Source organism: Sorex araneus, chromosome 4, assembly GCF_027595985.1.
Source record: "Sorex araneus isolate mSorAra2 chromosome 4, mSorAra2.pri, whole genome shotgun sequence".
NCBI classification, from domain to species: Eukaryota; Metazoa; Chordata; class Mammalia; order Eulipotyphla; family Soricidae; genus Sorex; species Sorex araneus.
In genome coordinates this window covers 221625620-221652118 of record NC_073305.1, presented here as the reverse complement: position 1 = coordinate 221652118, position 26499 = coordinate 221625620, and the positions used below count along the sequence as shown (strand labels likewise).

At 65.9% G+C, this 26499-nt stretch overlaps 4 protein-coding genes across 9 annotated transcripts; 2 read left to right on the top strand and 2 right to left on the bottom strand.

The window, feature by feature from the left end:
- Positions 1 to 109: 109 nt before the first annotated feature.
- HCFC1R1 (host cell factor C1 regulator 1) lies at positions 110 to 1235 on the bottom strand. Of its 3 annotated transcripts, none has more exons than XM_004604164.2 (4): positions 1097 to 1235; positions 775 to 831; positions 567 to 695; positions 110 to 428 (listed from the first exon to the last, which is right to left on the bottom strand). In XM_004604164.2, the coding sequence occupies exons 1-4, from the start codon at positions 1189 to 1191 to the stop codon at positions 293 to 295; spliced, it is 417 nt and encodes a 138-aa protein (XP_004604221.1). In that variant the 5' UTR covers positions 1192 to 1235; the 3' UTR covers positions 110 to 292. The 3 variants fall into 3 exon arrangements, with proteins under 3 accessions (XP_004604221.1, XP_054992349.1, XP_004604222.1); XM_055136374.1 differs by lacking the exon at positions 1097 to 1235 and adding an exon at positions 938 to 955; XM_004604165.2 differs by lacking the exon at positions 775 to 831.
- A 248-nt stretch (positions 1236 to 1483) lies between these two features.
- THOC6 (THO complex subunit 6) lies at positions 1484 to 4218 on the top strand. Of its 2 annotated transcripts, XM_004604162.2 has the most exons (13): positions 1484 to 1616; positions 1954 to 2069; positions 2141 to 2205; positions 2291 to 2394; positions 2563 to 2600; positions 2679 to 2727; positions 2813 to 2884; positions 2966 to 3068; positions 3148 to 3197; positions 3266 to 3328; positions 3588 to 3698; positions 3785 to 3919; positions 4074 to 4218. In XM_004604162.2, the coding sequence occupies exons 1-13, from the start codon at positions 1578 to 1580 to the stop codon at positions 4152 to 4154; spliced, it is 1026 nt and encodes a 341-aa protein (XP_004604219.1). In that variant the 5' UTR covers positions 1484 to 1577; the 3' UTR covers positions 4155 to 4218. The 2 variants fall into 2 exon arrangements, with proteins under 2 accessions (XP_004604219.1, XP_054992347.1); XM_055136372.1 differs by lacking the exon at positions 1484 to 1616 and having other exon boundaries at positions 1643 to 2069.
- BICDL2 (BICD family like cargo adaptor 2) lies at positions 4165 to 10182 on the bottom strand. 3 transcript variants are annotated; one of them, XM_004604385.2, is made up of 10 exons: positions 10145 to 10182; positions 8912 to 9189; positions 7009 to 7224; positions 6803 to 6919; positions 6365 to 6511; positions 5745 to 5942; positions 5517 to 5639; positions 5044 to 5174; positions 4794 to 4914; positions 4424 to 4717 (listed from the first exon to the last, which is right to left on the bottom strand). In XM_004604385.2, exons 2-10 carry the CDS (start codon positions 9173 to 9175, stop codon positions 4556 to 4558), a joined length of 1479 nt encoding a protein of 492 aa, XP_004604442.1. In that variant the 5' UTR covers positions 9176 to 9189; positions 10145 to 10182; the 3' UTR covers positions 4424 to 4555. The 3 variants fall into 3 exon arrangements, with proteins under 3 accessions (XP_054992345.1, XP_004604442.1, XP_054992346.1); XM_055136370.1 differs by lacking the exon at positions 5044 to 5174 and having other exon boundaries at positions 4165 to 4717; XM_055136371.1 differs by having other exon boundaries at positions 5517 to 5942.
- A 7327-nt stretch (positions 10183 to 17509) lies between these two features.
- MMP25 (matrix metallopeptidase 25) lies at positions 17510 to 24265 on the top strand. Its single transcript, XM_055136433.1, has 10 exons — positions 17510 to 17599; positions 17800 to 17932; positions 19144 to 19279; positions 19356 to 19648; positions 22669 to 22848; positions 22931 to 23015; positions 23091 to 23167; positions 23266 to 23418; positions 23484 to 23741; positions 23830 to 24265. The coding sequence occupies exons 1-10, from the start codon at positions 17510 to 17512 to the stop codon at positions 24084 to 24086; spliced, it is 1662 nt and encodes a 553-aa protein (XP_054992408.1). The 3' UTR covers positions 24087 to 24265.
- The last annotated feature ends 2234 nt before the right edge of the window (positions 24266 to 26499 follow it).

Genomic DNA, 26499 nt, shown 5'->3' with positions numbered 1-26499 from the left:
CCTAGCCAGGAGCCAGCCTGCCAGGACCGGGCCGGCCTGGCCTCGATGGTCTCCCAGGGAGGATCTGAGGAGCCCCGCAGCCCCCACCCCAAAGGCTGCGACTCCAGGGTGACACTCAGCAATCTTTATTCGGGTCTCCTGGGGGGTGCCCGCCCATCCACCCCGAGCACCATCCCGCCCATTCCTCGGAGACGGATCCTGAGGCCGAGGCCTGGTCTGGAGGCTACGGAGGGCAGCCAGTCACTCTGTGGCATGCCAGTCTCCTGCGTGGTGGGCAGGGTCACGGGGGCACTCAGAGCTCCACTATGTCCCCAGCTGAGGATGCACGGTAATGGGGATCAGGGGTGTCCCCCAGCCGCAGCAGCCGGAGAGCCTCAGGAATCAGGTTTCCAGGGTATCTCCACAGAAGCAGCTCAGAGCAAGGGCTCCTGGAAGGGGGAATGACAGCAGGGGCTGGGGCAAGCACGGCAGGGCCACCTCTCCCCAGACCCATGTCCCCAGGAGCTGGCACCTTTAGCCAACCTGCTAAAAACAGAGTGAAGCAGGGCCCTGCGCAGAGTTCCTACCTGAGCGGGGGCAGAGTGGGGTGGAAGGCCATCGGGGGGCTGCAGTAAGGGTGGTCGTTGTGCAGGCTCAGGCGGGAGAAGTGCGTGGCCATGTTCTCCTCCGACAGGAACTGCTTGCGCAGGGGCTCCCTGAGGAGAGACGGGCTGGGAGGGTCAGAGGGCAGCCAGAGGGGCTGCAGCGGGGGGCCCGCCCTGACCCTCAACTCACTGCTCCTCCTCCAGGCGCCGCTTGGTGCTCATGGGCACAGCTCCTCGGGGAGGGGAGCTGGGAAGAGAAGAGAGCCAGGTGCAGCCCACCCTCGCCCCATCTCGGGAACTGCCCTCGGAGCTCGCGGCCTGGAGCCCCTGGTCTCAGCTGAAGCCTGACTCACCCCCTCTCCGGGGCCTTGCAGCGCCTGCGTCCCAGGCCACCTCCGCACTGGGTCCATCGCCTCTCACCGGCCATCCACGGCCAGCCCCTCTCCCTTCCGGTCCCCAACCCCTTCAAAGCGCCGGCATCGAGGCCAGGCCGGCAGGCCCCTGACACACACCTCGAGTCCAGGCCTCGGGGCACTTCCGAGGCGGCCCGCGAGTCGCGCTGGGCCCGACCCGGGAGGCCTCGCTCCAGGGGCTGTTGCAGGATCATCGGAGTTCAGGGTCCTGCGGGAAGAGGGGTGGGATACGGGCCGCAGGGGCGGCGCCTCCGAGGGCGGGATCGACGCGAGGGCGTGGCCTTAGCCGCGAGTGTGCGCAGGCGCGGGGCGGCGGCGGCGGCGGCGGCGCGGCCGCTCGCAGGAGCGGGGGAGGGGAGCGGCGTGGCGGGGCTGCGCGGGGCGCGCCTTAGCGCCGGCCAACTCCCGCGGCGGTCACCTCGACTCCCGAGACGCGAGGCGGCGCGCGGCGGTCGCTGGTCGCCGCGTGGCCGGCGGCGTGGAGGCGGAGGGACGCCGCCAAGGGGAACCTCTCGCGAACGCGGCCGGAAGCGCGAGGCCGCCGGGTGCGCGGAGCATCCTGGGACTCGTAGTTCCGGGGATGGAGCGAGCCGCGCCGCACGCGGGGCCTCAGGGTCAGGTGAGCCGGGCGCGCGGTGCCTTCTGGGGCTTGTAGTCCGGGTCCCCAGGGGGGCTGCGGCCGTTGGGCGCGGGCAGTGGTGGAACGCGTGCCCCGACCCAGGCGGGGGAAAGGAACCCCGAAATCGCCGAGGGGGCTGGCGAGGAGGCGGTGCGGCCGCGCGGGGCCCCCCTGCCGTGACCGGGTGTCCGGGAGCCGGCCTGACGATTGAAGCCCGCAGTGTCTCCCCGGCGAGCCCGCAGTTGTCCCGATGGGCGGCCCCAGGCGCAAGTGTGGGCCGTGGGAGGCCCGGCTGCGCGCGGGGGCCCCGCGGCCGTCACGCCGCCTCTCCCCGCAGATGGAGGTGTTCCAGGCCCTGCAGCGCCTGCACATGACCGTTTTCTCCCAGAGCGTCTCGCCCTGCGGCAAGTTCCTGGCAGCAGGCAATAACTACGGGCAGATCGCGGTGTTCAGGTACCCGCGCCCCCGTCCCCCGCGCCCCCGTCCCCCGCGCGGGCGCTCAGCCTCCCCTCCCCTCCCCACAGCTTGTCGGCCGCCCTGAGCTCCGAGGCCAAGGAGGAAAGCAAGAAGCCCGTGGTGACTTTCCAAGGTGGGCGCGGTTGCTGCGGGGCTGGGGGCACCGGGCTGGAAGGAGGGGGCGCGGTGGGGCGCTCAGGCGCTGCTCTCCCGTCCAGCCCACGAGGGACCCGTCTACACCATGGTGTCCACTGAGCGACAGCTACTCAGCGCCGGTGACGGGGAGGTGAAGGCCTGGCTCTGGGCGGAGATCCTCAAGAAGGTAAGAGTGGGGCGCGGGGGCTGCCAGCGGCAGAGGGCCCCACCAGGAGTGGCCCGTGTGCAGAGCCAGGAGCAAGCCCTCCCTCAGAGCAAGGAGTTGGAGGCGGTGGGGGTGTGAGGATCGCGCCCAGAGAGCCTGTGAGGTCATGCCCAGTTTTCTTCCCCAAAGGGCTGTAAGGAGCTGTGGCGGCGGCAACCCCCCTACAGGTAATTCAGGGTGACGGGCCCAGGCACACGGGGCGCAGGCACCTCATCTCCATGCTGACCCCCCGGCTTCTCCCCCAGGACCAGCCTGGAAGCACCTGAGATCAACGCTTTGCTTCTCGTCCCCAAGGTGCGAGGCCTCTGAGCCGGCTTCTCGCGCGCCCCATCCTCGGCCCAGATGGGCCCTGACCCCCTCTGCGCCTCCCCCCCTGCAGGAGAACTCCCTCATCCTGGCGGGGGGCGACAGTCAGCTGCACACCATGGACCTGGAGACGGGGACCTTCACGGTGAGGGGGGGGGGCGCTGGGGGCGGGGCACACTAGCGTCTTCGGGGACCTAGTCTGGATGCGATGTCGCTGTCCCCACAGCGGGCCCTTCGGGGACACACAGATTACGTCCACTGCCTGGCGCTGCGGGAGCGGAGCCCCGAGGTGTTGTCAGGGGGCGAGGATGGGGCCGTGCGGCTGTGGGGTAAGGAGTGGCCGAGGGAGGGGCCGAGGGAGCGGGGAGGGGGGAGCTTGAGCTCAGTTCCAGGGGTGTTTTCCGGTAGATCTGCGCTCGGCCAAGGAAGTCCAGACGATCGAGGTGTACAAGCACGAGGTGAGGGCGCGCCCACAGCCTCCCCTCCCGCTGCCCAGGGCACCCCTGATCCTGCCTTTTTCCCACAGGAGTGCGCACGGCCCCACAATGGGCGTTGGATTGGATGCTTGGCCACAGACTCTGACTGGATGGTGAGCAGGGGTGGGGGGGTCAAGCTGGGGGCTGAGACCCTCCTTCCGCCCAGGTCTGCGGAGCCGCCCTCTTACTAGGTCTCTGGGTGTCCCTCTTACCCAGGTCAGGGGGACCCCTTCCTGCCTAGATGTCTAGATCTGTGGGGACACCCCTGTCTGTGCCTGGGCCCCTCTCCTAGGTCCGTGGGAACCCCCACCCCCGCGCGGGCATATGGGGACTGCCCCCACCTAGCTGTGTGGGACCCTCCTTTCTGCCTAGGTCTGCGGTGGGGGCCCAGCGCTCACCCTGTGGCACCTGCGCTCCTCCACGCCCACCACCGTCTTCCCGCTGCGGGCGCCGCAGAGGCATGTCACCTTCTACCAGGACCTGGTGAGGCCTTCTGGGCCCTGGTGGGGCCCCGTGGCACCCCCACCCCTGCCCTGCCCCATCTCACAGCGCCTCCCCCATCATCGCAGATCCTGTCGGCGGGACAAGGCCCTTGTGTCAACCAGTGGCAGTTGAGCGGGGAGCTCAAGGCCCAAGTGCCCAGCTCATCCCCGGGGCTGCTCAGTCTCGCCCTCAACCAGCAGCCAGCAGCCCCCGAGTGCAAGGTGCGCCCCGAGTGGGGGCGGGGCGGGGGGAGATGGAGAGGGGGGGGAGGAGAGGGGAGGGGGCCCAAGGGGGGTCGTGGGGTGGGCAGCCTCTGAGTGAAGCTGCAGCTGGGGGGTTGCGGTGGGCTGCTCAGTCACTCCTGCCTGCCTCTAGGTCCTGACAGCGGCGGGCAACAGCTGCAGAGTGGACGTCTTCACCAACCTGGGCTACCGCGCCTTCTCCCTGTCCTTCTGAGCACCGCCCGCCACTTTGCAGCCTTTTATTTTTTTTATACAATAAAAGTTCCGTTTTTTTTTTTTTTCACGCGCCTCCTTCCTTTCCAAGAACAGAGGCCAACTGCTGCACGGTTCATATATTACTGTCCGTCCCCATACATAAGTAGCCGCGCCCAGCCCTGCCCTGGGGCGCGCCGGGGCGGGGGGAGCAGCGCCCCGAAAAGACAGACGTGTAGAGACTGGGGAAGTAGATAGGTCCTGCCCACCGGCCCCCGCCACCCAGCCGGACCCCGTCCGAGCCCCTGCCCAGGCCCCCCGGAGAGCACCGGACCCCCCCGGAAGACCACCCAGACCTCGTCGCTCCTTTGGCCAGCGGAAAGAGCTCCAGAGGGGGCGAGCGCAGTGCCCGCGGCAGGGTCCTCAGGTCCTTCGGAAGAGGCTGCTGAGGAAGCCGCGGGCCGGGCCCGGGCCCAGGCGCAGCGAGAAGCGGGGTGCGGCGCGGCGGGGCGCGGGCCCCGGGCTGCTCAGCTCCTTCTGGCGCTGCGACAGCAGCTGCTGCCCGATGACCACCTGCATGTCGTCCTGGGCGGGGCGGGGGGCGTGTCAGCCGCGGGCCCGCCCCGCCCTCGGGCCCCGCCCCCTCGGGCCCGCCCCGCACCTGCCAGGCCTCCAGCTCCTGCGTCAGCGCCACCTTCTGGCGAATGGCGCGAAACAGCTCCCGCGACAGGGAGTCCCGCTCCAGCGACACGCGGCTGAGCTCCAGGCTCAGCTCGAGCGCCCTGCGGGGAGACGCGAGAGCAGTCAGGGGCTGGGCCTGGCGCGCAGGGGCGGCGGGGTGCTTCTGGACCCCACCGGGGCCCCTGGGGGCGGTAGCCCCGCCAGGGCCGTGCGGGGGCGCAGAGGCTCACTTGCTCACAGCCTCGTCCCGGTCCGAGAGGGCGCTGCTTAGCGCCGCCTCGGGGTCCTCCTGCGCCCGCAGCTCCTTCTGCCTCTGCAGCTCCTCGCGCAGGGCCTGTAGCTCTGTCCGTTGCAGAGCGATCTGCGGGGAGGGGAGGGGACACAGGCAGGTGGACCCCTGGGTCTCCCCGCCCCTGCGCTTCTCCGAAGCCGGGGCTCCAGGCCGCTGTGGCCCTGCGCCCGTAGGCTGCTATGGAGTGGGGCGGGACGTGCTGGGTGGTATAGGGACGGGGAGTGGGCATGTGGATCTCAGAAGTCTCCTGGGACGAGGTGGCATATGCATGAGCTCTCGAAGCATGACAAAATTGTTAGGGTGAAGGGCGATCCGGGTAGCGGGGAATCCGCGGGCGAGGGCTAGCGGGCATAGATGGAAAAGGCGCTGCCGCCGGGAGGGGCCCCGCGTCCAGTATCCCGCCCTCCCCACCTCATCCTGCAGCAGGGCCACTTCCGCCTCCTTCTCCTCCAGCACCTCCCCCGGGCTCAGGGATGCTCGCTTCCTGGGGGGCTCCGACGCGCAAGGCTCCTGGGTCTCCGGAGATGGCGTGGTCTGTTCGCCAACAGCGCAGGTCAGGGAAGTGCTGCGGGTCCGACCCCGTGGGAGGAAGGGGGACCCGCAGCCCTCCCAGCCGCACGCGGGTGGACGGGGGCTCACCGGGGGGCTCGCGCGGCCTTCCGCGCCCTGGGCCTGGGCCTGTTCGCCGTCCAGGCTGTGGGCGAGCTCCGACTGCAGCGAAGCCCCTGACACATCGGCTTCCTGGAGGCGCGACTCCTCCTCCAGCTCGGAGACGCGCCGCTGCAGCCTCCGCAGGGCGCTCAACGCCTCCCCGGCCTCGGCGCGCGCGCGCTCCAGCTGCGGACCCCGACCCGGGCGCGGTGAGCCGGGCACCGCGCCCGCGCCCCGCGCCCCGGGGCCTTCAGTCTCCCCGCGCCCCGCCCGGTCCGGTCCCGGCGTCGCCCAGAGCCCCGCCTCTCCCCCGACCGGTCAGCCTTCTCCCGGCACCCTGGCATCCTCTCCAGCTGGGCGCTGTACCAGCCCCCGCAGACGGGGAAACAGAGCCCAGCTGCCCCACACTATTAGGGGTGCGGCGATAAGAGCCGGGCAATGGGACGCCAAGACGGCGACTGCTGAGCTCTCTCGCCTGTTCCTCCTTCCCAGCCTCCCTGCCCGAGCGCGGGCACCCCACGGTTCTGCGAGCAGACCCCGCTTTCTTCAGTGTCTCCACAGAGCCCCAGAGCCCCTGCGCTGCCCCCACGCCCCGGGGCCCCAGTCACCTCTAGGGTGTGCTCCCGCCTCTCCCGCCGCAGCAGCAGCAGCTCCTCATGGTTCGCCCGCAGCCGGCCCTGGCCCTGCTCCACCTCCTCCCTCAGACCTCGGATCTGCGCCTCCAGGTCTTGCCGGCGGCTCTGCAGCATCTGGTTCTGGGGAAGGCCCAGAGATGGAGGGTGCCGGAAGGTGGCTGGGGGGAGGGGGGCTGCAGGGAGCTGGAGGGGGCTGGAGGGATCTGAGGGGGATGCAGGGAGCTAGAAGGAGGGATCTCAGGGGGCTGCAGGGGGCTGGAGGGATCTGAGGGGGCTGCAGGGAGCTAAAAGGAGGGATCTGAGGGGGCTGCAGGTTAATGGAGTCCCAGAGCTGTGCTGGAGGGAGCATGAGGGGGTTGCAGGGGTGCTGGCCACCCAGAGCCCCTGCCCGCTTTCCTGCCCGGCACTCACCTCCCCCTGCAGACTCTCCAGCCGTGCCCGTAGCTCTGCCCCTGCGAGGGCCTGCGCCTGGCACTGCCCACGAAGGCCGTCCAGCTCGCGCTGCAGCTCCTGCTCCGTCTGGGAGGCCTGGGAAGCAGGGGACCGCTCAGCTGGCCCAGCCCCCAGACCCACCCGGGGAGGGGTCCCGGCTCAGGGCAGGACTCGGGGCCTCCCACCTGCGCCAGCTGCTGGCTGAGCCGGAGGTTCTGCTCGCTGAGCTCGCCCAGCGCCCGTGCCCGCTCGCGCCCGCTGTCCTGCTGCTCGGAGCGCTGCTCCCCCAGCTGCGCGCGCAGGGCCTCCACGTCGCCCTCCAGCTCCACGGCCCGGGCCTCCCACTCCGCTCCTCGGGCTTCCAGACCTCGGCGGAGCTCGTGGTTCTCCTGCTGCAGCCGCTGTAGGACGGGGACAGAGCCTCAGTGACACAGGCAGGGCCCCAGGGAGCCGGACCGACCGTCGGGGGCTCGGACAGGGGCTGGAAGCCCTGCAGGTGCCACCCACCTCAGACTGCCGCTGCAGCTTCTGGGCCCGAGGGCGCAGCCGCCGCTTCTGGCGCCTGAGTCTGGCCGAATTGAATCCCCGGCCCATGGTCTCTCTCTCCCGCCTGTCCAGGGGCTGCGAGCTCCAGCCCCTGCCGGCCCCTCTCTCGCAGATCTGACCAGCTCCCTCTAATTTACCCGGCCAGCCCCGCCCTCCCCCAAACCAGTCGGACCAGCGGGGGGACGCGGGCACACCCAGATGCCCAGCTTTGGGGAGGCGGTGAGTCTGGGGGGGCCGGTCCCCGGCCCCACTCATCAGAGACCTGAAGCAGGAAGGCGGCGCTGACCACGCGGCCACAATTACTAGTGGGTTCTCTCCCACAGTCCCAGAGCAAGGCTTGCCTCTGGGTTCCCTTCCCTTCACTGTTGGAGCCCACCTTCTCTTCACAAATGAGGAAACTGAGGCAGAGGGGCTCAATGGCTCAATGCCTTGGCCAAGGATAGAGGTTTTTTTTTTTCCCTTTTTGGGTCACACCTGGTGATGCTCAGGGGTTACTCCTGGCTTTGCACTCAGGAATCACTCCTGGCGGCGCTCAGGGGACCATATGGGATGCTGGAAATCGAACCCGGGTCAGCCGCGTGCAAGGCAAATGCCCTACCCGCTGTGCTATCGCTCCAGCCCCGACACAGAGTTATTGAGCACAGAAAGTTCCTAGCCCCGGCAGCCGGGCACCAGCAAGCAGCCCCGAGCTGGGAGCGTGCAGGCCTGCCGCCTGGTGGTTGTGGCTGATCCCCACACTGCCCAGCTGTCCTGAGCTCCTGTCCCAGGGCAGCAGTCAGTAGTGATGAGCCTGAAGCAGTTAGAGCTCAGAGGACCACAGGCAAGGGGCCCAGACCTCAGCCAGGCTGCACGGAGGGACAGAGCATGTCCAGCACCCAGCAGGAGCAGAGAGGAGGTCGCAGGCCAGGGATAAAAGTGTCAGGTGCAAAGGCCCAGTGGCACAAACTGGACTTTCTCCCAGACCTGGAGAGGCCCTGGCTCGGGGCAGCAGAGAGGGGATCTGGGAGGACTTTGGGCCCAGTGAGGAGCTGCAAACCCGAAGAATGACCTGGGCCTGTGGGCCCCAGGTGGGAAGGTCTGGAGGGAGGCGGGTGCAGTGTGGACCCTGGGAGAAGCGGCGGGCTTGTAAGGTAGAAAGGGCCAGACTGTGGACCCAAGTGGACACTGGGCTGGGACAGCAGGTAGTGGGGCCAGAGGACCAATGGCCACTTCCATGGAGGTGCGACTGGGCAGCAGGTGGTGAAGGACAGGGCTGCCCGGGCCATGTGGGCAGGGGGCGGTGAGGCCCAGCAGTGAGGGGTGTGGGTGTTTGGGTCAGCTGGGGCCCCGGGGTGAGGCGTGGCTGGCCCAGAGCCCGGGATGGGGAGGATCAGGGAGAGCTGAAGGTCAGGACGGAGACCGGGGGTCACTGGGCGCTCCTGGAGGCGCCCGCCGTGCCAGGGTCAAAGCGGCCAGAGCCAGGCCCTCCGAGCCCGCGTCCCGCCCCTGGACAGGCTGGTCCCCGCGTGCTCCCGCCCTCCCCGCAGTCCCCTCCCCGCTCACTTCCTCCCGCTCCGCGTGCTGTGCGCTCAGCGCCTCCAGCCGCCGCTGCAGCTCCTCGCTGCGCTCCAGAAGCATCTTGCCGAGCTCCGCGGCCAGCAGCAGGTCCTTCTCCTTCTGCTGCAGCTGCAGGGCCAGGTCGGCGGGTTCCTCGGGCCCGGGGCCGCCCCCCAGGAACGAGTCCCGCCGCTCCATCACGAAGGGGAAGAAGCCGTCCTCGCCGCTGGGAGAGGCAGCCCCCGACAGCAGCCCGGCCGGGGAGCTCATGGCGCCTGCCGCATCTGTGGGAATGGCCCCCCAAGTTCTTCCCCTGTCCTGGCACTCCCAGTCCTGCGGCCAGGGCCTCGCTGGCCTCCAAATGGTTAATGATCTGTGTCTCGGCCACCCAGCTCCGTTAATGTCCCCAGGGTAAACTGAGGCACAGGGTAGCAGGAAATGAGTGGGCCTATTCTCTGCCCTCTCTCCTCGGGGGCCCTGGCCAGGCCCTACAGGACTCTCCTCCCCCAGCCCCCCAGCAGCCGGGAACCCTTCCCAGAAGCCGGGCCTTGCCCACCCCCCTGTCATCTCCGGAAGGGAAGGCTTTCCAGAATCGGGTTCCACCCCCGCGCCCCGCCCCCCCCCCCCCCCCCCGGCCCTCACATGGCGGGGACCCAGACCCTCAGCCTGGGAGCGCAGGGAGGCTCCAGCGCGCGGCTTTCCCAGCGCTGTCACAGGGCGGGCCAGGGCGAGGCAACAGGTAGTACCGGCAACTGTGGTTCCAGGTTTCTGTTTACCTCCCGCCCGCCCCTGGGGAGCGCACGGCTGCCTCCCGGCCGCCCCCAGCTCGGGCTCTGCAGGGACGGCCGAGGGGGCGCCTTCCCGACCCCTGCGCTCCCGCGCCCCTCATCCCACGCGCCGTCCTCCCGCTCCTCCCCGGGGTGTCCAGGACCCGGGCCCCGCCGTCTCGGGGCCGCACGCCCCCTCCCAAGGCCCAGTGGGCAGCTGCGCAACAGGGCTCGGTGGGCGCGCCACCGGGCCGCGCTCCGAGACCCGGGGCATCCTTCCCGTCGCTGTCCCACCCGCTGGCACCTCAACCCACCTGTCACTGTTGAGGCCCGGCCCCCGCCCCCCTGCCCGAGGGGGCCCACGCTGACTGTCCCCGTCCGCGCGCCCCGCCCTCCACCCCCCCCGACCCGGACCCCAGGCCTGGCCCACCAGGAACTCGAAGGGTTCCAGTTCCCGGCGACCCAGCCTCACCCGCCGCGCCGGGCTCCCTCCGAGGTCCCCGCGCTCTGGGTCCCTCTTCCGGAGGCGGCGCCAGGTGCGTGCTCGCACAGGTGAGCAGGGGCGGGGCGGGCGGGGGTGGACGGGCGCCCCCTGGCGGCCGGGGCGGGTGGGGCCCGCGCGTACAGACGGGGCTCCAGCACCCTTCCCTCTGGCAGCCCCGCGCGGGGGGGAATCAGAGTTTAGGGACTGTAAAGAGACACAAAGCTACAGGGGCGGCTCTGCCCCCAGTACTTTATTTCTTGCAGAGACCTCACCTGGCTGTCTCAGGGCTTTCTCCTGGATCTGCGCTCTGGGATCACTCCTGAGGGAGCTGAGGGGGGTCCTTGTGGTGCTGGGGATCCAACCTGGGGTCAGTAGCATCAAGCTAGTGCCCTCCCTGCTAGACAGTCTCTCCACTCCCTGCCCCAAGCTTTTAAGGGCGTGTGTTTGCCCGCCAGGGGCCCTAACCAAGTGCCAACCACTTCTCCCAGACACGCCACACTGACGCTCTAACTTGCCTGGGAGCACAGGCCGCTGGACTTGAAGGGGAACTTCTGAAGTGTGGCTTGGGGTGTCTGATCTGCAGGCCAGCACAGCTTGGAGCCACCTGCCCCGACCACACCTTGCCCTGTCAGGTCCCAGCCCCTCCTCCTCACAGCCGCCAGGGGCTGGGTGCCTGCAGCTGGACCTGGCCTGTGACCAGTTCCTCCCTCCCCAGACTCCCTGGGGCCCTGGACAGGGACCACCAGCAGGGAACAAAGGAGCACCGGAAGCAACTGGAATCCTGAATCTGTGGGACTGGAAGCCCTGTTGACCACATCTGTCCCCATCCCTAGGTGCACACTTCCCTTCTGACTTCCGGCTGCCCCTGCTCCCGCTCTGCAGCCAGAGGGGAGGTCAGCCAGCCCTGCTGGTCTTCTGTGACCTGGAGGGCATCAGGGCTCCTGGGCCTGGGGCCGGGTGCTCCTGACCCTAGAAAAATAGGAGAATGAAGATTGCTCCAGATGTGTGGGAGATGGGGACAAGGGCTCCTGGGGCCTGGGACGGGCCCCGGAAGTTCCTGCCAGCACAGGAAAGGGGGCCAGTTTCCCTGTAATGGGGGCCAAAGACCACATGGCCCAGAGAGGTGGCCACGTTGTCCTCCTGTCACGTAGGAGGAAGGGCTGGGGAAGGGTGGGCTGAGGGACCCCAGTTACCCTGGCCAGGGGGGCTGGGCTCACCTGGACAAGACCCACAGGGCACCCCACCAGAACCCAATTCACGTACATCGGTTTCCTCCTCTGTGAGTGGATGACTGTCGACCATGGGTGAGGACTAATTATAGGTGCAGTGGCAGCCCTTTTGCCATGCTGAGGCACCTGCACGCAGGTATCTCTCCCTGGCCCTCTTGCCTGTGCTATAGACTCAAGTGTCAGTCCTTGGGGCTCCGTGCTGGGAACTCCCACGCCTCAGCAGAGCCACAGAAGTGACACAAAGCTGCATCCCAGAAGTTTTACACTGATACAAACTTGGGAACAGGGACGGGTTCAAACCCCGGCACCCTGTATGGCCCTGCCAGGAATGATCACTGAGTGCAAAGCCAGGAGTAAGCCCTGAGCACGGTCAGGTGTGGCCCAAAAAAGAATTTTAAAAAATCCTTGGGAGGGGCTGGAGTGATAGCACAGCGGGTAGGGTGTTTGCCTTGCACTCAGCCAACCTGGGTTCAAATCCCGGCATCCCATATGGTCCCCTGAGCACTGCTAGGAGTAATTCTTGAGTGCAGAGCCAGGAGTAACCCCTGGCTCTGTAACCCAAAAAAAGCAAAAAAAAAAAATCCTCGGGGACAGTGAGTCATGCTGGTATCTCCTAGGGTCCCCTGAACGCTGTGCATGTGCAGGTGACCTGAGAGGTGACCGCTGGGCACTGTGCACGTGCAGCCCCCAAACAAACAAAAATATTGCACACTAAGCGTGCGGTTCTGCAGCTTCCTTTTTTAAAATCTTTTTTTTTTGGGGGGGGGTGCCACATCCAATGGTGCCCAGGGCTTGCTCTTGTTTTGTTTTGTTTTGTTTGGGGCCACACCCAGCGATGTGTAGGGGTTACTCCTGGTTCTGCACTCAGGAATCACTCCTAGCAATGTTCAGGGTATTATAGGGGATGCCAGGGATCGAACCCAGGTAGACTGCATGCAAGTTAAGTACACCCCGAGGATGTGGTGCTCCCCTGTACTATTGTTGCAACCCCTGATATATATATTTTTTAAGTTAGAAAAAAACTGGGCCGGAGCAATAGTATAGGAGCAATAGCACACTTGCCTGGCACACGGCTAAACTGGGTTCAAGTCCTGGCATACTTAAGGTCCTCTGAGCATCACCAGGAGTGATTCCTGAGTGCAGAGCCAGGAGTATTCCCTAAGCACTGCTGGGTGGGTGACCCAAAAACAACAAAAACACCACACCAGACTGGAGAGATAGTACAGGGGAGACATTCGCCTTACACAGGGCCGGTGCCAGTTCAAGCCCCAGCCCCGAAGATGGTCCCCTGAAGCACCTTCAGGAGTGACCCCTGAGCACCACTCAGGACCCCCCTAGTCCTGCCAGCGCTCCCACCTGCGTACAGAGCCTGGGGTAGCCCCTGATCATTACCAGGTGTGTCCCACCCCCCAAAAAATTGAATGAGGGCTGAGGTGATAGTACAGTGAGCAGGGCAATGACTTACATGAGGCCGACTGGGGTCTGATCCCAGTATCCATATGATCCCCTGAGTACCGCCAGTAGTAGTTCCTGAGCACAGAGCCAGGAGTAAGCCTGAGCATCGCCAGGTGTGGCAACAAAACAAAATAAAACTAAACAAGTGATCTTGGTAGGACTCGGTTTCTGCACTATGGTAACAGTGGCCACTAACATGGCAACTTGGACAAGAAAAGTGTCTCATCCTCTTCTGCCCCCATCTCTCTCTCTCTCTGTCTCTCTCTGTCTCTGTCTCTCTGTCTCTGTCTCTGTCTCTGTCTGTCTCTCTCTCTCTCTCTCTCTCTCTCTCTCTCCCCCTCTCCCCCTCCCTCTGTTGTTGGGAGCCAGACTTGGCTCTGCACCCAGGAATCACTCCTGGCAGTGCTCAGGGGTGCCAGACGTCGAACCAAGGTCGCCGGCCCCACAGATGTTTTCTGTCCTGCGCGTATTTCTAGCCTGGGGATGCCGCGGGTGCATCCCGGGAGTGGCTGGGAGCCGGCAGGCTTGAGGGGCTGTGGGAGGGGCCTGGCCTCCGCAGTGCCGGCTCCTGGGGGCCTCGCTGCCCCTGCCACCGGTCCTGGACAGCGCCCTCGCCTGCGCCGCGCCTGCTCAGGAAGGACCCCCGCGCCCCTCTGGTGCATGAGGCTGGCCTTTACTGCCCCTCCTGGGGCGCAGAGCCCATCCTGCGGGGCTGTGTGCGGGGGAGGCGCCCAGAACGTTGCAAACAGATTCAGCAGCGCATCCCTGCTGCAGGGTCTTCATCCCGCCCTTGCGCCCCACCCTCTCGGCTCTCCTGTCCACACCGTCAGGCTTGAGATCCCACCAGGGCCCAGCGCCGCCAACCGCAGCTAATGCACTTCCTGGCGCGCAGACCCCGTGGACACGTGGGTGGACGCGCCCCCGCACTCGCTGGGAGGGGGGGTTCCAGGGGGAGAGTCCAGCCCCGCACAGGCTGAGGCCGCGGTGCGAGCGTCTTCCCCAAGCTGCCCTGGCCGGATTCAGGACGTTTCCGTCCTGCCGGCGGCTGCCACCTGCTGGCCACACAGCGCCCAGCGCTGGCCCGGGCCTCGGCAGGTCCCTGCACGGAGAGGAGCAGCACGAGGCCAGGCTGGTTTAGGGGTGCAGGAAGTACCCAGCGCCCGAGTGGCCGAATCCGAGGATGTGGTGATGGTGGTGATGTCCTGAGACCTGCCCCCGCGCACCCCACATCTGGCAGGGGAGAAGGCGGGCCCAGGGCTCCATTTGCAGGGTCACCCCGGTGGCTGTGGGTGCCTCTGAGGGCGGCACAGGAACCCTCGCGGGCTTCCCTGGGCGGCTCCTCACACTCCTCACAGGCCTCCTGAGAACAGAAACGCTCGTTACTCACCAAGTAACAGGACAGTGGTCAAGAGCACCAAGAGGCTGGCTGGACAGGGTGGAAATTCTCCTCCTGGTGAGTCATTTCGGGGTCACTCCTGGGGGTGCTCAGGAACCATGTGGTCCCCACTGGAATCTCATTTTTTCAGGTTTGGTGGTTTTGTTGTTTTGGGTTTTGTTTTTTTTTTGCTTTTGAGCCACACCTTCCTGTGCTCAGGGATCATTCCTGGCAGGGCCCAGGGGACCATATGTGGTGCCTTTTTTTTTTTAACCTGGGTCAGTTGTGTGCAAGGCAAATGTCCTCCCTGCTGTCCTCTCTCCAACCCCATCTGATAAGTTTTGACACATACACACTCCTAAAACCACTCCAAAATCATGCTCAAAATATTAATCACCACCCCCAGCGTCTTCCTGTGCTCTGCCCCCTCCCTGCCTAAGGTTTTTGGACGTGGCCTAAAAACCCAAAAGAATTTTTTTTTTCTTTTTTTTGGGGGGGTCACACCCGGCGATGCACAGGGGTTACTCCTGGTTTTGCACTCAGGAATTACTCCTGGCGGTGCTTAGGGGACCATATGGGATATGGGATGCTGGGATTCAAACCCGGGTTGGCCGCGTGCAAGGCAAATGCCCTACCTGCTATGCTATCGCTCCAGCCCCTTTTTTGGCTTTTTTGCATCACACCCAGCGATGCACAATGGTCACTCCTGGCTCTACACTCAGGAATTACCCTTGGCGGTGCTTAGGGAACCATATGGGATGCTGGGAATCGAATCTGGGTTGGCCGCGTGCAAGGCAAACACCCTACCTGCTGTACTATCGCTCCAGCCCCACCCAAAAGGATTCTGGGGGGTCCACACCTGGTGAAGCTCAGGAGTTACTCTTGGCTCTGCACTCAGAGATCAGTCCTGGAGGTGCTCGGGGGACCATATGGGATGCTAGGGATTGAACCTGGGTCAGTGGAGTGCAAGGCAAGTGCCCTGCCTGCTGTACTGTCGCTACAGCCCCAAATGTATTTTTTAAATTAAAAATGTCTGCTAGTCCCCAGGCTTCCCGGGTTTTGGTGTACAGCATTCCCTCCGTCACCCCTCCCAGTGTCCTGCTTCCCTCCGTCGTTATTTCAGGGTCCCTGCCTGCAGACACTCCCCCACTCTCCACGGGGACAGCTCAATTCTGTAAACCAGTTCACAGATTCTGTTGCCTTGGGCCTCTTGTAGTAACCTTCCCCTGCTTCTTTATGTGAGAGAGATCATTCTGTAACTGTTCCTGGTGATTCTACCTTTTTGTTTTGTTTTTGGGACACACCTGGTGGTGGTCAGGGCTTACTCCTTGCTCTAGGCTCTCAGGAATCATGCCTGGTTGGGCTCGAGGGCCCCTATGGGGCGCCAGGGATTGAACCTGGGTCACTGTGTGCAATACAAGAGCCTTATGTGCTGCACTATTGTTCCGGCCCTGGTCACTTTTTTTTTTTTTTTTTTTTGCTTTTTTGGGTCACACCCGGCACTGCACAGGGGTTACTCCTGGCTCTGTGCTCAGGAATTACTCCTGGTGGTGCTCAGGGAACTATATGGGATGCTGGGAATAGAACCCCGGGTCAGCTGCATGCAAGGCAAATGCCCTCCCGGCGGCTGCTATCACTCCAGCCCCCTGATCACTGTATTCTTAATGTTTTTAGAACCTGCCAAGTGAGTTACTCTCCTTTCCACTGCTCTCCTCGGAGCGATACTGCTCTCTGCAGCTCGCAGCTGGGTGCATGGGTGCCAAATGATTTCCCAGCAGCCTCACCCACATACTTGTTTCCTGTGTTTATTTGTTTCCTTTCGGCTGTGCTGGGGATCAAACCCAAGGCCTAGCACAGGCCAGGCCTGTGCTCTACTGAGCGGTCTGGACTGGCCTTTCCCGCTGACTCGTGCCGAGAGCGTGGTCATTGTCCATGTATGTCTTTGTTCCCACGTTCAACTGTCCCCACTGGGGGCTCCTCAGCCCTGCGTTTCCGGAGCGCCTGGACGGACGTCTTTGTTCTGTGCAGGGACTGGGGGGGAGGACGGCCTGGTGCACCCCTCTTTCCGGGAAGCAGGCTGACCTCGCTCTGCGGGTGACTGCAAAATCCCCACAGCAGGCTGAGGTTGAAGTTTGCTGGGCCACACCCCGTGCAGCAGGGGACAGAGCCCGCTGTTGCCCGCCTCCTGTCCTGCTGGCAGAGTAAGGCCCTATTCTGCGCCCTCTGAACCGCTGGAGCAAAACTCAGCTTGAGGCGTGGCTGTTGGGACTCTCAGGGGCCCCTCCCATGTGCCACCAACTGGGACAGAGGCTGAGGGGTCGGCGGTTTAGCCCTAGCGGAGTCGGACGACCCCATCTCGGTTGGAGTCATCACTCAGCTGTGCTGTGCACCCCCAACCCGGGGTTGGAACCCCTATAGTGGCTGGGGAGCCCTGGAGCGCTGGGGCCGCTGCCCGCGAGAGGGAGCAGTGGGGAGTCTGAATAGCGGTGAGGGGTCCAGGGTCGGAGAGTGGGGCGCCCCCGGCCCAGAGCGCGCGTGTGGCGGCTGGGCCCCGGGAAACAAGGTCAGGGCACCGGCCGGTCCCCTCGCGCCAGGTCAGCCGAGAAGCGGGGTGGGGCGCACAAAGCCCACACGGTCCAGCCGGCCAGGGGCTCTGCGAGACCCCAAGTCTCTGCTCTCGGCGGGACAGCCCCGCCCCTCCTTCGTGCTGGCTCCGGTGTCCGAGGGCGCGTCCCGGGGTTGGCCTGTCCGGAGCCCGCTGAGGGGCGCGCGGAGCCGAGCAGTCCAGGGACCCGGCCGGACCCCGCGGGGAGGGACCCGCCCAGAGCCGCGCCGGCCGCGGGAGGGGGGACCCCGGGACGCCCCTGTCCCGCCCCGCAGCTGCCCGCAGGGAGAAAGCAGAAGCGCCCGGCCCGGGGAGTCACCGGGGAGGGATCGGGGATCGCGGACAGGGAAGAGAAACTCACCCGCGCCCCCTCCCCGCCCCTCCGCCTCGGGGGGAGGGTCCCTGGGCGGGAGGCGGGCCGGGGGCAGCGGGGCCGCCCCTTCGCTCCGGCACGTCGCAACGTTGGGCTGACCCTCCGCCCCTCCCGCGTCGCCGGTCTTCGGGGTGCGCCCGTCGGCCCCGCTACATCTCCCCGCCGCGCCCGCGAGCCCCGACTCCGAAAGCCCCCGCCGCTCCCGCGCCCGCAGCGCCCCCTCCCCGGACGCCCCGTCCTCCGCCCGCCGCGCGCCCCCCAACCTCTCCCGCCCTCCGGGAGCACCGCGCCCCCCGCCCTGGCCCTGCCCAGCATCATGCTCGGGCGCCTGGTGCTGCTGCTGCTGCGGCTGCTGGTGCCCGCGCGCGCCCCGGAGCCCCGCGCGCAGGACGTGAGCCTGGGCGTGGTGAGTCGCGGCCGGGGGCGGAGGGAGGCCCCCCGCCACGACGGCCAGAGAATGGCCGGAGATGGGGTCCGACCCGAGTTCCGGATCCGGATTGGGAGATTTGAGAAGATGGGACTGTCGAGGCGGGAAGCCGGGCTGCGGGGTGAGAGGGGACAAGCGTCTGGCTGCGGCCGCGAGCCTCCGGTCCCCGCGCGCTCCAGGTCTGGCTGACCCGCTACGGCTACCTGCCGCCGCCCGACCCCGCCCAGGCCCAGCTGCAGAGCCCGGAGAAGCTTCGAGACGCCCTGAAGGTCATGCAGAGGTTTGCGGGGCTGCCCGAGACAGGCGTTCTGGGTAGGTGGCCCCAGCCCTCCCCCGCCAGCCCCTGCCGCCAGCCCACCACATCCTCTCCAATCCACCCGCTCCCAGGGGCCACACTTCCACAAAGTCCGTACCGGGAAGCTCTGGCACGCCCCTGCAGGCCCCGGGTTCCGACGGACAATGTGAGGGCGCCCATCCCCCCCATCCTGATGGAGACAGCAGAAATTTACCCTCAAGTTCAGAGTGTCGAGTATTTTTTTTTTAACTATTTGTTTTTCGGTAAAGCAAGATCATTTTTATTGAACGAAATTTATTTAGAATTATGTGAGTGGAGGGGTGGAGCGATAGGACAGCGGGGAGGGCGTTTGCCGTGCATGCTGCCCACCCAGGTTTGTTCCCCGGCACCCCATAGGGTCCCCCAAGCACCGCCAGGAGTGATTCCTGCGTGCTAAGCCAGGAGTGAGCCCTGAGCACTGTCCCCCAGAAAAAGAAATGTCGAGTGGAAAGAGATAAATGATGTGTATTTCTGAGTGGGAAAAAGAGAAACAGACGTGTTCCGGGGAGAACCCGGGCTTGAGAATGCGAGAGCACACAGACAAGAGAATGGAGACAGCTGAGGAGACGCCTGTGAGGGGAGCTGGATGAGCAAGCCCGGAGCGGAGAGCGTTTGAGAAAACTGCTCGCAGCTTTCTCTGCCAGGGCAGGTCCCGCCACAGGCACAGGGAGAGGGTGAAGCTGTGTGAAGGGAGGTGCAAAGTTCCTGTGGCAGGCACAGCCTTGAACCTATAATGAGGCTCAGGAGCTGGGGGTGGGGGGCCTGGGAAGGAGTTTGGGATGGGCTCCAGGCAGGTCAGCCACGTTGGGGAGGGCTCTTGAAGAATCGGTCAGCAGATTTAAGCTGCTCAACTGCAGGCAGGGAATGGGGTGGGAGAGACCAGGATGGGTGTTTCCGAGGTTGGGCCGGAGGCTGGCAGGAAGGTGGCACCTGTCCTCTTACCACTGACCAGCCCTGCCTGACTCCCGCACACATGCCCCGTCTGCCCCGTCCCTCTGACCCTCCAGCCGCCGGGTGAGGCCAAGAGCCCTGGCCAAGGGTTTCAGGTCCTCGGGGCTGGAGAGTGGTGGGTCTCTGGGCCGTCGGGGAAGCCCCCAGCTGTGGCCCAGTGCCTTCAGGAGCGCCTGTCTGCGAGCGAGCCGGGGGCTCTGTGGGGGCGCCCTGTGCTCATTCCGTGCCCTCCCCCCAGACTCGGTGACGATGGCGGCCATGCGCAAGCCCCGCTGCTCCCTGCCCGACGTGATGGGGGTGGCGGGGCTGGTCCGCCGCCGGCGCCGCTACGCCCTGAGCGGCAGCGTGTGGAAGAAGCGAACCCTGACGTGGAGGTAGGTCCTGGGTGCCCCCCACCCCCACCCCGGGGCCCCTCCCCCGGCTCTGAGCGGCCGCCCGCTGTCCCCACAGGGTGCTCTCCTTTCCGGGGAACTCGGCCCTGCACCCCGAGACCGTGCGCACCCTCATGCACCACGCCCTGGCCGCCTGGGGAATTGAGTCCGGCCTCACCTTCCAGGAGGCGGCTTCCGGGGACCCCCAGGGAGCCGACATCCTCATCAGCTTCTCCCGGGCCTACCACAATGACAGCTACCCCTTTGATGGGCCGGGGGGCACACTCGCCCACGCCTTCTTCCCGGGGGAGCACCCCATCTCGGGGGACACTCACTTTGATGATGAAGAGACCTGGACTTTCGGGTCTAAAGGTACAGTCTCCCGTTCTGAGGCCTCTCCCCAGGGCCGTGCATCCTGAGGAGCAGGCGGAGGGCCGGAGAGATGGTGCAGTGGGTAGTGTTTGCCTTGCACACAGTTGACTCAGGTTTGGTCCGGTGAGCACAGAGCTAGAGAAGCCCTGAGCACAGATGGGTTTGAGCCCCAAACAAACGGGAGATAGAAGTCACATTGCTTGCTGGGGAGCCTTTTGGAGAATGGCACGGGTGTATGTGTGCCCGCCAATGGCTTTCTTTGAGGAATTGACACAAAGGATTGCTGAGTCTGGCAAATTCAGACCCTTCCGGGCAGGCTATGGTGTCTGCATTGCCATTTTGAGGCAGAATTCCTTCTCTGGAAAATCTCGGGTTTTACCCCTTATTGGGCTTTCAGCTGACTGGAGGTTCCCCAGCCACAGGCTGGCCAGAGATCTCCCCGTTTCTAGCTGCAGACTGAAGCGATCACTCATGCCCGCAGCTGTACGGAGGTCTGCCTGGCCCGGGCGCCATGGCCTGGCCAAGGTGAAACAAACAAACAAAAAAATTACAGGCGCCAGTTCCCTGCTCGGGCTGAGAAAGAGGTGAAACCACACAGAAGCTGAGTCACCACGTTAGCCTGGTTAGCCTGATTGCCACACGCGATGACAGAGCTGGGAGTCCCAGGGGAAGTGCTCAGGAAAGGGACAGTGCACGCTCTGGGCTCAGGGGGGTCCTGGAGGTGGCGACTGCTCATCTCATGGAGTGGCAACTAGCAAACACGGCCTGGGGCCCGGTGGGGGTCGACACGCGAGAAAGCTCAGCCCTGAGCCAGCCCGGCCCCTGGGCATCAGAGTGGGGACAGGGGGTGCTGCAGGCCGTGGGGAGCCGTGGGGAGGGGGGGTGCAGGGAGTGTGGGGAGCCCGAGCCCGGGAAGACCTTGTCTTCTGGAAACATGATGCCACACCCACAGCCAACAGGAGGCAGGGTCAGCGGCTGCCCCGTCTGGGGGGTGGGGTGGGGAACGAGCCCACTTAAGCGGGGCTGGAGGGCACTTAGGGGCGTTGGGGCTGGGCAGGCCGAGAGTCGGATCCGGGCTGGGTTTCCGGCCGGAGGGCGCCTGCAGGCTGGAGCTCTGGCATCTGACTTTTAGCTCGGCTCCCCCAGAAGAGGGCTGGAGATGCAAATTCCTTTTGGGGGTAGAGGGAGGTTACACCTGGTGGTGCTCGGGTACTCAGGGCTGAGTCCTGGCTCTGCACTCAGGAATCACCCCCTGCGGTGCTCAGGGGACCAGACAGCGGTGCTGGGGATTCTGGAAGCATTCTGGAGCGTGGGTCATGTCCTCTGGGCCTGCCTGAGGGACCTAACCGAGTCGGCTATTTCCTCTCCTGAGAAAGGGGCACAAGGACAGCGTGAGCTGGAGGCGATGGATCAAGGAACCAATTAGTCCATCACCTCGGGCTCTGCACAGCACCTGGTACCAACTGGGTCGGCATCCGGTGCCAGCCGCTCAGAGCTCTGCTGGAGGCCACTCAAGTCTCAGGGGGCAGCGTGGGTGAGGTGGAGCTCAGGGCGGGGGTGCTCTGGGTTAAGGGCAAAGTGGTGGGGGAGGAGGAGTCAAAAGAAACAGAACAACCAGCCCGAAGGTGACCGAGAACAAGAGCGAAGGAGGAAGTGGCAGCAGTGGGCAGGTCAGCAACCAATCCAGTAAGTTGTGTGGACATAAGTTGTGGGACAGAGTTGTGGGACAGGGTGACCTTAGAGCCTGCAGGGTCCCGTGGGAGGGGAAGAACTCAGACGCAGTGGGAGGAGCGGAGCAGGCTCTGGAGCACTGGCCGAGCCACAGGGGTCTGGGGGACGGGTGGGGCAGGCAGGGCGGGGTGGGGTGGGGGGTTGTCTTAGGAGGATGGAGGCTGGGTCGGCCGACGGGGTGGAGCCTGTCTGCCCAACCAGAAGGGATGGAAGGACAGATGGATGGATGGATGGATGGACAGATGGATGACGATGGATGACACATGGCTGGACGGGTGGAGGGGTGCAGAGGTAGAGGGCAGATGAGTGTTTGGAGATGCAGGAGTGGCTGGCTGGTGTACAGGTGACCGAGGCCGGGCATTGTCTGTCCCTGTCCGTCAGTGAGTCGAGGTCCTACGGGCGGATCAGAGGCAGGAGGTGAGGAAGGGGGTGATCAAGCTGTTTGTCCCGGTGCAGGAAGCTCCAGATTGCACAGGATGGCCTGTAATGATGAAACCGGAAACGCGTGCCACCTGAGAGCCGGGCCCGGGCAGAGGCTGAGGGGCTGGCTTGGCAGGGGCCAGGGGTCACGGAGATCCCCTCTGTGTGGCTTGTTGATGCTCTGCTGCATGGTGTGGGCCTGGGGCGGGTCCAGGCTGGGGCGCGAGAGCCCCTCAGATGGCCCTGAAAGCCCCAGGCTCCCAGACTTCTGTCTGTCAGAGCGTCTGCCCCATCCCAGCTGTGCCTCAGTTTCCTCACTGTGAGCAAAGGAGACCGTGTAGGGGCGCGAGTGGGGCCAGGGGTCCAGCGCCCAGCAGGCTGTCTGGCCTGCGTCTGGTGGGGGCCAGAGGACCGCCTGTCATCCAGGCCCCTTCCAGTAACGCCCCTCCCTGGGAGCAGCACTTCCGAGAAGCAGCATCTGAGGATGCGCCCCGCTGCCCTGTGAGGCCTCCGCTGGGCTGGGCTGGATCGATGAGTTGCGGATGGAGCTGGAGCACCGGGAGGCTCTGAGGCCGGCTCAGGCGCCTGGGGTGGGGGTGTCCCCCAGGACCAGGCTCTGTGGTCAGAAAGGCTGGGCCAGCAGGGGGGCGGGGGCGGGCGGTTCCGGAGGGGCGCGGCAGGACTCGCTCTGTGCTTCTCCCCTTCCCGGGGACGGGGAAGGGCCCCCCCACCCCTGTGCGCACAGGCCTGGGGTCTCTTCAGCCCTGGCCCCGCCGAACACGGCAACTGAAACCTTCCGCGGAATCCGAACGCAGGCGGCGGGGTGCGGCGGCCGCGGGTGCCCCAGCCGCTGTCCCTGCCTCCCGCAGACGGCGCGGCGGGGACCGACCTGTTCGCGGTGGCGGTGCACGAGTTCGGCCACTCGCTGGGCCTGGGCCACTCGTCGGCGCCCGATTCCATCATGAGGCCCTTTTACCAGGGCCCGGTGGGCGACCCCGCCGGGTACCGCCTGTCCCAGGACGACCGCGACGGCCTGCAGCAGCTCTACGGTGAGGGCGCCGCGGGTGCGGGGGGTCCGCGGGGGCCCGCGCGCAGGGTGCCGCACCCACGCCCCTCCGGCTCTCCGCGCAGGGACGGCGCCCCGGGCCCCGGACGCCAGGCCCACTAGGAGGCCCCTGCCCCGGCCGGCCCCGCCCCCCGCGCTGCCCCCGGACAGGTGAGCCCGGGGACGGGGCGCGCGCTCCCCCGCGCGACCGGCCCGCAGCGCCCACCACGCCCGTCTCCTCCGCAGCCCGGGGGTCCCCGACAGGTGCGACGGGAACTTCGACGCCATCGCCAACATTCGCGGGGAGACCTTCTTCTTCAAGGGTGAGCCGGCCTCCGGGGGCCCGCCCCCCCTGCGCCCGGGCTCCGGGGGCGAGCCCCGCTCCGCAGCCCCCCTGACCCCGCGCCGCCCGCCCCCGCAGGGCCCTGGTTCTGGCGCGTGCAGCCCTCGGGACAGCTGGTGTCCCCGCAGCCCGCGCGGCTGCACCGCTTCTGGGAGGGGCTGCCCGCGGGCGTGCAGGAGGTGCAGGCCGCCTACGCGCGCCCCCCCGACGGCCGGATCCTGCTGTTCAGCGGTGAGGGGGTCCCCGGGGTCCCGGGCCGGCGGGGCGGGCGGGCGGCGGCGCTCACCGCGCCCCAGGCCCGCGCTTCTGGGTGTTCCAGGAGCGGCGGCTGGAGGGCGCGGCGCGGCCGCTGACCGAGCTGGGGCTGCCCCCCGGCGAGCCGGTGGACGCCGTGTTCTCCTGGCCGCTCAACGGCAAGACCTACCTCATCCGCCAGCGGCGCTACTGGCGCTACGACGAGGCGGCGGCGCGCCCCGACCCCGGCTACCCGCGCGACCTCAGCCTCTGGGAGGGGGCGCCGCCCGCCCCCGACGACGTCACGGTCGGCAACGCAGGTGGGGCGCGGCGGGGCAGCCGCGGGCGGGCGGGCGGGGGGCGCGCGGAGCCCCTGACGCGCCCGCTGCCCCCCGCCCCGCCCCGCAGGTGACACCTACTTCTTCAAGGGCGTCCACTACTGGCGCTTTCCGAAGGGCAGCGTCAAGGCGGACGCCGCCTCCCCGCAGCCCATGGGCCCCGAGTGGCTGGACTGCCCGGCGCCCCGCCGCCCCGTGGCCACCACCCTCCAGCCCGGAAGCTGCCACTGTCGCTGCGATCTCAATCGGGCGGCGACCCGGCTGGCGCTGTCCCCGCTGCTGTCCCCGCTGCTGCCCCTGCTGCTCCTGGGCCTGGCGTCCCGCTGATGGGGCGCCGCCTGGGCGCGGGCAGCCTCTGTCCGCAAGACCCCGCTGGCACCTGGGCCACCCTGACCTGCTTGCTCCCTTCCCCGCTCCTGAGCCACCGACACCGCCCCCAAGAGCCCCTCCCGGAAGGGGGGTCTTTTCCCCTGGCTGATGTCAGGTTTGGGAGGCCGGAAGCCCGCATCTCCTGCCGGCCCCCACCTTTCCATATTTTTTTAAATTAAACAATTTTTTAATTAATCAACATTTAAAAGTTATTCATGATCGGGTTTCAGTCATACAACGTTGACTTCACCAGTGCACATTTCTCATTGCCGATGTCCCCAGTTTCTCTCCTCCCACCCACCCCCGCCCCAGGACATGGTAGACTCCCCCCCCCTCCACACACACACCCCTGTTAGCATTTTCTCCGTCCTGTCCAGCTTCTTAAGTTCCAGGTCAAGGCCCCCTGGACTGCCCCTGGACGGTCCCGGGGCCCCTCACCCTGCAGACATCAGGGTCACTCAGAGCCCTGCCCCCTGCTCTCCCAAACTATCCCAGCCACTGGGTGCCGTCCAGCCCCCACCCTCTGCCTGCACACCCACCCCTCGTCCCTGCAGCACACCAGTCTGGCTTCAGGAATTCAAAGCCGGGACACAGAGACTGAGGCCCCTCCACGGGGTCACAGCCTCCTTGGCACGGGGGGACAAGGGGGACCAGGGCCACCTCAGCCCCACACTGAGAGTATCAGAGGAAACCAGCGCCCCTGGGCCCCGGGACCCAACCTGTGGATTGAGACCCTGCGCTCTGTCCCTCACACCAAACCAGACGGAACAAATGACAGAGATCCATGGCTGGATTTCTATTTCTGGAATGTTCTTCCTCAGAATGACCTGGGAACAGGGACCTGGGGATCCCTCACGAGCACCCAGAACCCTCGCTGGGAGTGCAAAGGAGCAGAGGGGGCGTTGCCATGTCTCAGGGCTGAGGGAGAGAGTGCTGGGTTTAGTGATGCTGAGGTGAGCATCAGCCAAGGTCAGCGCCAGCCGCGCCGAGGAACGCCACTTCCCTTTAGTTTACCAGAAGTCACGTGATTTTGAGTCTGGGCCCCACAGGGCCAGGGTGGCTCAGGGAGATAAGGACTAGGTGCAGTGTCAATGCAGGTGAGAAACCCCAGGTAACACCACCCAGCTGAGGAATGCCACTTCCCTTCAGTTTGCCAGAAGTCACGTGATTTTAAGACACCCCACAAGGCCAGGGCAGCCCAGGGGCTGGAGACTGTGAACAGGCGGGTCCCCTAGGCCCAGCACAGCCGGCTGGTTGCCCTGTACCCCGCCCTGCCCCGTCCAACAAGACACCCCACTAGGAGCTGGGAGCTCTGAAATGTGGGTGGTCTTCTGCCTTGGTTTCTTGGGGTTCACACTCAGCAGTGCTAGGGATCAGGCTGGGTGGTCGTGCCCGGGGCCGCATGGGCGGTGGAGGCGGCTGACGCTCTGGGCAGGCTGGTGCCAGGACACTCTGCACCGTCGCTGGACGGCCGCTATGGACACTGCAAATCACAGCGGCTCAAGCAAGGGTCCGGGAGGGAGAGTCCCCGCAGGGGAGAGGTTCCTTAACGCAAGCAGGTGGCTGAAGAAGGCCTTGACAGCACCCCAGTGACTCCCGACCCGCGTCCAGAGCAGGGCCAGCCTGAGGACAGCGAGAGCCTTTGGGCCTGGGTGCTAAATGGGATTGAGAGAGTGTTTCAGTGGGTGAGTGACGTGTGGCAGAGCGTGTGGGCATGGCTGTGGGAGAATTCAAAGTGCGTGTAGCTGGGTACGGGAGAAGAGTAAGAATGTGTGGGCCTGGCTGTGTGAGAAGATTCAAAGTGCGAGTAGCTGGGTATGGGAGAAGACTAAGAGTGCGTGGGCCAGGCTGTGTGAGACGTGTAAGAGTGCGTGGGCCTGGCTGTGGGAGACCTTCGGCAGTGGCCCAGGGAGTGGCTACACCTCAGTGGCACAGGCCTGTATGTGACACGCCAGGGAGTCTGGAGTCCCGGGAGCAGCCGCAGCCAGAGGCCTTTGCCCATAGTCATGACGTGTCTGCCCTTGCACACTCGATGACCTTCGGACTGTCCCAGCTCCCTGCCCGCCCCCCTCCCCCCACCTGCTCTCCTCCACTTGCTTGTGAATAAAAGTCCCGGGAGGGAGGGAGCTGATGCCCGGCCCATGGGTTGGAGGTCAGGGTCGGGGATGAGGGTGAGGTCACCTGAGCCAGGAGTCAGCCTGTGCGAGGGCCTGGGCTCGGGCCATAAGGTTCCCGGCTGCTCCACCTGAGCCGGGTGACGCATCATCGCAACACCGAGGTTCCCTTCTGCCCCTTCAGCAGCTTCTGCAGAACCAGAGGCAGGGCCAGCCCCCGGGGCAGGTGGTGTCACTGTGCCCCGTGCCAGTCAGGA